Here is an 11,304-nt window from a genome sequence, read left to right on the forward strand (position 1 = left end):
TGTAAAAACTTTTATCTATTTATACATTTTAACAACACAGGAATTAGTGTTCAATGGCTGCAAGTTACATAGTTGTCTTATTAATTAATATTCTATCTTCTGTTGGTTAATGATTCTCTTGTTTCTCATGCTAATTAGCTCAGTTTTTTTCTCCCTTTGGGTTGGGGGGTTTCTTGGGTTCGTGGTTGCAGATTTGACCCTGCCAGAATTAGCTTTTACCCAGTTGGAGCTGATTCCAGCACAGTTGCTCAGTTGGGCTTATTAGTTTCTTCCTTACCTTGGGAGTTCCTCCAGCTGTCCCTGTGAGCCGTAAATTCTGCACTGTGCCCACTGTCAGTGGTACATCCTTCCTCCCAGGTTTTGTTGACCTCCCCCAGGCCTGAGATCATTGAAGCAGAGTCAAACCCTAAACTTTAACAAGGCAATTATACCAACTTGTTTTGGTTGGTATACGTGGACATCACGTAGAGCTTGCTAACATAAAGCTGGCTGTTTCACGGATTAAATCTCCCTTCTTGCTGATTAGGCTTGAAAGTATACAAAGACCAAACATCAGGGAACATCCTTTATTAGGGTAACTGTTACATATTCCACATTTTGCAACGCCACCGTGCGGCGGCCCAGCCGGGCTGTGTGTCCTTCCCTGAGCGGCCGCCGTTCCGCCCTCTGGCCGTTGCCCATGGCGCCGCGCCTGGCGCTGCAAGATGGCGGCCGGGCGGCCGCCGTAGGCGACATGGGGCTTTCCGACCTCGGGGCGCTGCTGCTGCTGTTGTTGGCGGGGCTCCTGCCCCGGGCAGCGGGCCGGGGACTCCGGTGGGTCAGGGCGTGAGGGGCCGCGGGGAATGGCGGCCTCCGGGGGTGTGGGGATGGGGGTCCGTCTGCGGCGGGACCCACCCGGGAGGGCGTGAGGGGAGCTCGCGGCTCCACTGAGGGTTCCCCGGGGACGGCGAGGTTGGAGGTCTTGGGTGCCCCGAGCCTCTGGGGGAGACTCGGAGAGGGAGAGTAGAGCTGCTTATGTCGAACTTTTCAACCTTGGTAAAGTTTGTAACGAAAAATCCAGCGAAACTCCCAGCTCGGAGCCCTAAACTTGGCACTGGGTCCGCATGCTGAGGGCAGGAGCCCGCAATTCCTGGATCACGGGTAGCCGGACACTCCTGGCACCATTCATGGCCCCAAGACATTAAATGTATCAGCTGAAATCAGTAAGAAGTGTGAAATATGGTCTTGCCTGAGCTGTGTAGTATCTGCATGGGCTGTAAGTGCTGCAGCCTCCTGCTGTAATGTTATTTTGCTGAGCATTTCACAAATATAAACTTGTGGTATAGAAAGCTATGGTGAACCCACTGCTCCAGCCCTTGACAAGAATGTAAATACAACCCTGCACTAGGCATTACAAGATATATTTCTTCTATTTGTGACAATTTAAAGTATAAGGATATAAGAATCTAGGCCAAGCAGAAGACCTAAATATGTCTTACAAATGTTACCATTTTCAGGCAGTGTGTATTAAGACTTGTTTCTTTCTCTCTCTTTTTAGTCTTTCAGCCTTCATTTATCCATATGTCAGGGCCCAGAGTCAATTCATTTTTTCTTGGAAATTCTTCAGGAGTTACTTTTTCTGTAATTTTAAGTCCTGGAGATGAAGAGACAGGTAAGAACACTTCACTTCCCCTTCTCCTTCCCCCATATGTAAATAAATACGTTTGAATTATTAATATTTTTGACATTAAAACTACTGGAGAAGTGGTAATGCACTTAATTTAGTGCTTTAATCATTACTGAAATAGGAACTCCAGAGGACTTCTGTGATTAAACCCTTAGTTCTCTGTTGACTCTGCGTCAGCTGGACCTCAGGGTGTGTGTACCTGAAGGCACAAGAGGAATTTAAATGTATTTCTTATTCCCAGTCTTTTCTAAATGACAGTGGAATACTTTTTTTTGCTATAGGAAAATTGCAAGTTGCAAATTGCAGTGGAAGTAAAAGAGCTGGTGATTGGAATTTGGATGTAACACCTGGTATGGTATGTAAAGTACTAATTCTTCCCTAAAATGGGAATGATTGTCATATATTAAGGGCTAATTAAATACTAGCATAATGTTAATGTACTAACAACTTCATTTGAATATGTTGCCCTTGCCTGTTTTCCTTGACATATTGTGTGACTGCCCTTGCTGGAGTTGCAACTTTGACATTGGTCCCTTGTTCTCCTCCTCTCCACAACTGCTTATATTTCCTGGCTGGCTGTAGCATTTGAGGCTCTTTCAGATCTGCTGGAAGGATGTACTAGAAATAAAAAAGTATACAGCATGAGCTCTGGAACATCTGTATTTCTTAGACTTGTCTTCAGTGTTATATGTAATTCTTTAGGGGTTTTATCAGCTCTGGCATCATTCCAGTTTTTGACTGAAGGAAACTGTAAAAACTGAAATTCCCTTTTCAATATTTGATTTTTTTTCTTTAGAACTGTGCATGTGATTTCTGAAGTAACTTAATCTGTGTACATGCCCTAAAAAGTTCTCTCTGTGTTCATATCCCTCCTGTATTTGCATATCACAGTACCAAACTTTTTGCCATTCCAGTCTCCAACTCCTGTTACTCCACTTCATTCCAACTCCTCTCTCAGAAGCTGATGAGTGGTATAATTAAGAGCAATTTAATACAAGGCATAAGAGCTGTCAAACTTTATTCTGCATTTTTCCAGAACACTTCCAAAGTGACTGTAAGCTTGACCAGAAACCTGGAGTTGTGTTTGCCCAATGCCACTGACTGCTGCCCCTCACCTCTCTGTGTGCTGGAAACACTCCAGGTTTTAGCTTGCCGTGGTTCAGTGAGGCTGGCACAGCTCCTGATTCAAGCTGAAATATTTGCCAACTCTTCCTTTGCAGGAAATGTCTCAGGTAAGGGTTTAGATATGTTAAAGAAAAAATGGCATTTTGGCTGTTCTTTTCCTCTCTACATGGAAAAACTGGGATTTGGGCTGCAATAAGAGATATTGAATAATCATTAATGGAATTTTAAAAAAGGTTTCTTCACAGTCAGAATAAACTGCAATGTGCATGGTCTGTGTATTTGGATTTCATTCCACTTAATCTGATTTTCTCCTCTTCTAATTCTGTTACAGAAAACGCAACTATCATCCCAAACCAGGCCTTTCAGCCCTTAGGCTCTTGTCCTTGTAACTTAACAGCTGGAGCTTGTGATGTTCGTTGTTGCTGTGATCTGGTACTTATTTCATATTAAACTTTGATTAGTGTTTGTCAAATTTCTAAACTCTCTCTGTTATCTGGGAGGAGTGAAAGGTACTGAATGCTTCAGCCTAGATGGGCCACAGGGCTTCTTTGGATTTTCCAGTATTTCTAATAGTAAATATGACCTCTCTCTCTACAAAACTGTTTGATTTATCTGTAAATATGGCTATATAGTGCCATTGCTAATGCCATCACCATGCTTAAAAGTGACCATTCCTTTCCTTTCAGGAGTGTACACCAGACTTGAAGCAGTTATTCAATGGATCATGTTTCACTGGGGTGTTTGGTGGGGATGTAAACCCACCTTTTGATCAGCTGTGCTCTTCCCAGTCAATGGAATACACCCCTGAGTGGTTTCCCTTCCTTTGTGTACAGTCTTCTCTTGACAACACACCATTTCTTGGCTATTTTTATCATGGCTCTATGTAAGTCTTAAGAAAATTAATTTTCTCACCATACACATTAGACATGAAAATGAACCTGTTTTGATAATGAAAGTTATTTTGAAATCAGGATTTTAGGGTGTGAACTTCAAATGCAAAGGGAGAAATGTCATTGGTACTATAGTAGAACATGGGACATGAAAGAAAACGTGTCATTATTTGTGAGGTAGAGAATAAAGAACTGTTTAATTTTTAAACTTGTTTGCAGTTCTACACCCAAAGTTCCTGCATTTACAATCCCTTTACAAACTTCTCCTGGGAGACTTTTCACTGGTTACAGACAAGGAGATCCAATTATAACTGAAGAAAATGAATATTTTACCATTCCCCAGGTAATCACTTTGTGTTTATGAGCTTTTGATTCCTCTTGGTTTGTTTGATACTTTCCATACATCACAGGCCTTGTAACCAGATTCAGCAATTTGCTCTTGTAAAGTGGTGGAATATATTTTTCATCAAAAAATATTTAGAAAAAAAGCAGCACAAAGTCATTATTAAAAGAAAACATCTTTCCTGATGCCCCTGCCCACCCCCCAAATGGTAATGTTTTAATTATTTCAAGAGGTAAAAGCAATCTTGGCATATCACTGTGTTAACAGTTTATGACTTACCATATTCTGTATTTTTTGGCTTTCCTGCTGAGCAATATAGTTGGCTTTCAAGCTCAGTCATCTGGTGATAACTGAAATTCCTTTTGTATTTTAGAGACACTTTTTGGTTATAATTATTGTGACAAATTGGGGTAAAGCCAGACTACATTGAAACTATTTTTAAAGCTGTGCTTTTAAGATTTTGACCCCTCCTTTGCTACAGACTGAGATATTTTGATAACTTCAGATTACTTGTTTCTCAAAGTGTCACGTGTGGCTGCAGTGCACATTTGGGGCATTTCACTAACTGAGAGTCTTCCAGTGAAAGGCAAGGGGCTGGCACAGGGTCCAACACAGTTCTTTTTGTGGCCACCCACAGCAGTCCCTGGCTGGGCAGTGTGTTGGGAACGCTCCCGTGGCGTATCTCCAGGACTTTGATGTCAAGTGCCTGACCAGTGTGGAGTCTTACGAGGAAGGCCTGCCCCACCATGTGAGGATAAACACTGGCACTGCAGGTATGCTGCCTAAATCCCAACAGGAATGTGTTCCCTGTTTCTCAGAGCTGCTAGAACAGGACAAACCCCAGGGCTGTTGGCACAGTAGCTACATCCAACACCTTTGTTATCTGGTGGCTGTAGTTCAACGTTTGGAGATGTTCTGTTCCCGATGACCTTCTAGGAATTGTCCCACTATTTCCCAAGATTTAGCATGTAAGAAATAGTGGGGTTGACCTTTGTTTCCCATTTACCTGTTTCTGATGACTCCTACTGGTTGTGGCTACAAGTGATAGGGCAGCATCTCTGCCGCTGTTTTCAGACTGTTGCAGAGCCCTTTTTCTGTCAGGAGGGTGCAGTATCAGCATTTGAGAATTACTGAGGAGTGGTTACTCTCTGCATTACAAAAGCAAGTACTTAGGAAGAGTCATTCTGGGGTTTGAGATAATATGATTACCAGCATGAAGATATTTTATTTTATGCTCCATAATTGTCTAATTTTGTTAGTCTAACTAGACCCAGAGATAATTAGCTATGCTTTCAAAATACATAAAAAGTTTGGGTCTTTACCAAAATCAATTTTCTAAATAATTTTCTGCTCAATGTTCATAACAACAAGGATGTTGTGAAAACTGTAGGTCTGTGTTTCTTTTTCATTCTCAGACTTCATCCAACAAAATGTCACCTATAGAACCATCCCTGACAGGGGCAAATTCATCACTGAAAGGGGTATGTGTCTTCCATTTAATTAATAGGTCTCTTACCTAACCTGGACTGTATATGGCATAGATTATTTTGATGCCTAAAATGTTTACCTGCTGCACTTCTTAGGAGGAATCTTATATGTTAACTAACACTGAAAAAGTAAACTGGCTTCCTGCAAAGCAGGAAGTATTTAATTTACCCCAGTTTGTTTAAGGTTGGTCAAGAAATCAGGTCCCTTATCTTACATTAAAATTAATTTTTGAGAAGAAAAAAGTCCAACAAATACCATAAAGAAGGATATAAAGAACGCTTAAAAAAATCTCCAGGATGAACATGTAAGTGTGGAGGGCAGACTGTAAGCAGACATGGTTGTCTCTGTTTTGTAAGTTCCTGTGCCCTTTTAAGGGCCTTTTTCAGCAGTTATTTGATGTAGGACAGTGGTTCCCAGTCAGTGGAGGATAATAAACTAATGGAATCCAAGCTAATTAGTTTTTCTGGGCACTCATGGCTCCCTGGGAGGGATGAGAGGAAAGCAGAGAGAATTCTCAGTCCAGAGAAGGGCATCAGCTGGTGATGTAAAGTCCAGTGCTGGGTTCTTGTGCAGAGGATCAGCTAGAAAAGGACCTGGAACTGCTGATGTTAAAATATTGATAAATTTGGAGATTGTACCATTGCACATTTAAACAGTAGAATCAATTCTCAAAAAGATGAATGTCGTAATTCCCAGAATTTTGCCAGGGTTTTAATGTGTTCTTTTTGAGCTGCAGTAACAGAGCTTTCTAATTAGAATGCTTTTCATTATGGCCTTTTTTTTTCCTTCTGCCAGAAAACCTTCATCCTGCCGAGGTTCTGTGTCAAAATGTAACTTTTGCAGAGCATTATACATTCATTTGCAAAGACAAGAACATTGAGCAAGTAAATGTCACAGTCTTCCTTGGAAGCTTGTGTGATGGAGGTATCATGACATTTTGTAATGATTTTTTATTGTACTTTTTTCTTCAGCATGGAAATTCTGTGATAGAATTTCTTGTTTACTAATACTTCTTAAAATGAATTTCCCTGGGGCTCTGGAAAGAAAAGTAAAGGGGTTATTTCCATTAATTTGTATTATTTTGAATCTTCTGTTACTACTGAAGGACCAAAGTTTGTATCCTACACAGAGCATAGTTTTTGCTGATTTACACCATACTTGTTGCTAATTTACTTATTTAAAAGTAAAGTCATATTTTTCTCTTTTACCAGAAATACTGACACAGAGATTCACGGTTGAATTTCTGAGTTTAAAGAGTACTAATGGAGAAGAACTGCCTGAGAATACAGGTATTACTACTTTATTTTGCCTATAAAAGAAAAAAAAAATCATACTGTGCAGATTATTATCAGTGATTATGTTTTATATTTCTTTCATACTTTCTTATGTTGCCAGCCTTCACCTTCCTGCCTTCCTGCACTGCCAGTAGCAGAGATTGGTTCTTAGGCTTTTGTTGCACAGCTATTGATTATTTAAAGTGAGGCTATTCCCACTCTAATGGAAATGCCTGGTCATTTACTTCAAGATTGATGACATTTACTATTAAAACAATGCTAATGCTTATAGATTCTTATACAATGTTCATGATTTACCCTTCTCTCTTTAGGTTATCAAGTTGGAAAACCAGTGAGAGCTGCGAATATAAATGCTTCTGATCCTCTTGGAACCCTAAACATTTGGCAACCAGGTACTGGCTTGTGAGGTTGCAACTTCAACTGTAGTTAATGCTAAAGTGTTGGGGCTTTGTTGCTTTTAGGATTTTTTTTTTTAAACATATTTTAGTTAAAAATCTGCTCCAGATTTTGGTTTTCTTTCCCAAGCCTTTGTTTAAAGGATAGTGAGAAAGCCTCTAATGCTTTCTTGCAAAATGTATGTTGAATTGACTTGTATCTATTTTTGAACTCTACCATGCTGAGTTTGCATTCTAATGTTTGATGTTTTGCACAAAACTGAAAGCTAGAGATCCAAAGGTGGCTATAGGAAAGCTCAAGTAAGATGGTTTCATTTCACAGCTGGCAGAGGCTTATGTGCATCAGCAACTTACACACCAGTTTTATTTGGAGTAGACTCCTACTCTGGGTGCATTCTGGAAGTTGGGATTAATGAAGATTGCAGCCTTTTAAGGTGAGCCACATAGGCTGAATTGTTTCTCCCTGTATCCCTCCTGTTGGTTATTACATGATTGTTTACAAATGCCTCTTACCAGCACTGGAACATTCTTTTTAAATACTCATGTGTGTGTTTCAGCTTTCTGTGGTTAAAAGTCTCACTTCATTTCTAAAGGGAAATTATAATAACAGCCTCAATCTGTATTTAAATGAGGATTGTGTTGGGGTGGAATACTTTGCCATTTCTTCCCTTCAACAGATAACTGACAAGTTTGAGTTTATTTTTGTTGAGTGGTAACACCTTTCAGAGGAAACTGAGCTTATGATACAATAAGGTTGCAACCTAGAGTGGCAGACAGTACAGATTTGTGATGTTACATTCTTATTTTGCAGAGGAAATGTAACTGAGAAATTGAATTCATTAATACAAGCTACTCACATTGGAAAGAGGGACAATTCCAGTTACAGTGATCCAGATGACTGGGTGGAAATCATACGTAAGTGAGGTTTGTTTTGTTCTTTACAGAACATAACTGAATAGAGCATCTCAAAATAAACCCCAAACATAATTTCAAATGCCTAAAGTACTGATATGTCTGGATCCATCTCTCCATGTATGTGGACACATAGGCATATAACTCAGTATGTGTATGGATACTGAATATTTTACTGCCAGTCTGTACACATATGACTTGGCATTTACCTATTGATAAATAGATATCAACAGATAAATATATAGTCCTTTAAATAATAAAAGTATAATAATTTTCTTTGTGTGTTTTTTATATAGAGAAAGCATTTTTAATCTGTTTCTGTGTGACAGTTTACCAGTGTTTCAGTGGACTATGACAATAATCTAACGATGGAATATATGATGTTTTCTTTAATATTTATATTTAAATAACTCTGTTCTCCATAGGTCTTGATCCATTTAATTCTGATACCAATGTGAGCACTGGAAACTTAAAAGGCTTTTGTCCAGATATTCCTGCAAACCTGAATATTCACATAATGTTTGCTGAAGTGGGAGCAGTGCAAGGGATTCCCCAGCAACAGATTCTTGCTGTGCAGATCAGGTAGAGTGAGTTGTGTCTCTGGTTATCTCACAATATAAATGTTTCATTTTGAGCCTTCCTTACCTAACAAATCCAGATTTAAACTTAAGAAACAAAAAATTGTGTTTTCTTACTTAAAATTTTTACAAGCCTTTTATTTTTGCAGCCCAAATTCCTTTGATCACAACCAGGTTAGCCTTTCTCATTCTCAAATGAAAAAAAAACCACAAAACTAGTGCTTAAAACCACATAACAGTTCTACTTCACTTAACATTAAATAAAATCTGTGATGCTGCCAGCAGTGGGCAGACCCAGGGCATCCCATCAGGAGAGTGTTTTAACTTCTTGTGACGTGGTGGAAGTGACAACATTGTCCTATGTTCTGGCTTATCCCACTGCAGAGCTCTTGGGAGCTGTGCTAAATGATTTATTCTTTCCTGAAATGGAATTTTCACTTTGCAAACACTTTCCCCTCCTCTGCCAAGTAAATCCCAATTAAATAAATGGGATTCTGTTCCATTTTAGCTCATTTCCAGGCTTGGGTTCTCCCCCTGCATGGGGGAAAATCCAGGGATTATCAACCTCCTTCCAAACACTGTGTATTTTGTCCTTTTGTGGTCGTGTTTAGGCTCTAAATTTTCATTTACAGCCCTCAAGTAAAAGTTGTGTTTACTGTTACAGTTACTCAACAGTCCTATGGCAGTTCCAGTGTGGGCTGAGCTGTGGAAACAGCCTCAGCTTCCTGCCCATCACAGCTTCTGTTCAGTTCATTAAAGTCCCAGCTCAGCCACCCGTTCGAAAGACAAGGTAAAAACATTGAAAACTTCACACTGTGCTCAGCAATGTGAGCAGCATTGACCAAAAGGGTCCTTTTTCTCCAGATACCACAGGATTTATGTGGAATTTGACTGCAATCAAAATGACGTGTGCTTGCAACAACTGTTTTATCCACTGACACGGTTTTACACAGGTAAAAACAATAAACAATGTGGGATGTCACAAACTGGCCACATTTCCTTGGAACATAATTAGATGTCTGGAGTTCAGTCTGAAAGAATGCTTCGTGGTGGGGAATTAAAATTTCTCCTTTAGAAACCGCAGTCCAGAAAGTCTGTTTAATTGTTTTTTTTTGACAATGCATTAATTTCTCAGTTAGACTAGTGGAAAGAAATAATTACTAGAAGTACTTTCTGGGCAAGCTTGAAATGTTGTGAGCATCAGTTTGGCAGAGAGAGATTCTTTTTCACTCCCCTGTGGGGTTTGGAGTGACATATGCTGGTTAAGGCAAAGAATATGTCACTTTATAATATTGTTCTGTAACTGTAGCACTGTCAGAGTGCGTCGTTGCTCTTGAAGGGTGGAGGGAGACTTTGTTTCTCACTTTACCAGTAAAAATTTGCCATATTGTTAAGACAGATAATTTTTAAATGTCTTCTGTGTAAAACTGTGGTGGATTATGTTTCATGGGAGACTCCGTAGACTAAATGTCTGGGATTTCAAAGGGCACTTGGACTCTCCTGGGAGTGTCATGGATAGAGGCAACTGCCTGTGTTTATTATCTGCACAACTTCAGGAACTAAAGTTACACAAAAGTATGAAGTTTCACAAGTATGAAGCATTTTACTTCCTTGCTTTGTGCTGCATTAATGTGTATATTTTAATCTGTATCCTTGGGTTGTTGTCTAAACTAAAATTTAGCTCTCATACACTTACACTTTTTTTTTCTTTCTCTTTTGCAGGAGAACCATATTCCCAGTGTCTTGCTAAAGGCCTGCTATTGGCATTTCTTGTTTTACTTGCAGTAATTATGAGCAACCCTTGGTTTTCTAAATTATGGAACAGATAGGTAAAAATTTATATAAACATTTAAAAATACATAAAATCAGTACTTTTACAGTGCACAGAAAATGGCTGTGTTATTTAAACCAAAAGTAGTAAATTATTTTTAAGCTCCAGACTCTGTGTTTGGAGCAGCAGAGTGCAGAGTTGACTTCAAGAGGGTGGCAAGTTCAGCCCAGAGGCTACAGCAGGGTTGGGGTCATCCTCACGGATGGATCTTTATCCTCTCAAGCTGGTTCTCTTCTCCTGGAGTAGAAGCTCCTCTTCACAGCAAACTCCTATTTTTGGAGCAGTGGGCAGACTGCTCACACTTCAGAAAAGTCACAACGCTTCAGCTGTTTTCATGTGTCCACCTAAAATTCTCTTTTCCAGTTAATGCTTTGCATTGGCAACCTGGGCTCCACAGGGCAGGAAACGTTCACTGATTGTCCTCAGGTGATGAAACACAATGTTGGGGACTTTTTGGGGTTTGGATGGGCCAGAAAGTTGATCAAAGAACTGGAGCACCTCCCCTATGGAAACAGGCTGAAAAGGTTGGGGCTCCTCAGCCTGGAGAAGAGAAGGTTGTGTGGAGACCTCAGAGCACCTTCCAGTATCTGAAGGGGAATACAAGGAACCAGAGAGGAGGTCTTTGTCAGGAACTGAAGTGATAGGACAAGGAGTAATGGGTACAAACTGAAAGAGGGGAAATTTAGGCTGGATATTAGGAAGAAATTTTTCCCTGTGAGGGTGGTGAGGCCCTGGCACAGGTTGCCCAGAGAAGCTGTGGCTGCCCCATCCCTGGAAGTGT

The 11,304-nt window shown here is 40.1% G+C and overlaps 1 protein-coding gene across 1 annotated transcript; it reads left to right on the forward strand.

Moving 5' to 3' along the window:
• The first annotated feature begins 733 nt into the window (after positions 1–733).
• TCTN2 (tectonic family member 2) lies at positions 734–10,695 on the forward strand. The gene is given in 19 exon segments (XM_018076263.2): positions 734–798; positions 800–813; positions 1,538–1,651; positions 1,948–2,021; positions 2,703–2,898; positions 3,123–3,223; positions 3,478–3,674; positions 3,901–4,024; positions 4,662–4,797; positions 5,440–5,505; positions 6,308–6,436; positions 6,724–6,801; positions 7,119–7,199; positions 7,525–7,636; positions 8,014–8,117; positions 8,540–8,696; positions 9,357–9,482; positions 9,557–9,645; positions 10,415–10,695. Coding segments are annotated over 19 exon segments (2,070 nt in total). The 3' UTR covers positions 10,522–10,695.
• Positions 10,696–11,304: the final 609 nt, after the last annotated feature.

This window comes from Manacus vitellinus, unplaced genomic scaffold (assembly GCF_001715985.3).
Source record: "Manacus vitellinus isolate BGI_N305 unplaced genomic scaffold, ASM171598v3 scaffold_31_pilon, whole genome shotgun sequence".
Lineage (NCBI taxonomy): Eukaryota > Metazoa > Chordata > Aves > Passeriformes > Pipridae > Manacus > Manacus vitellinus.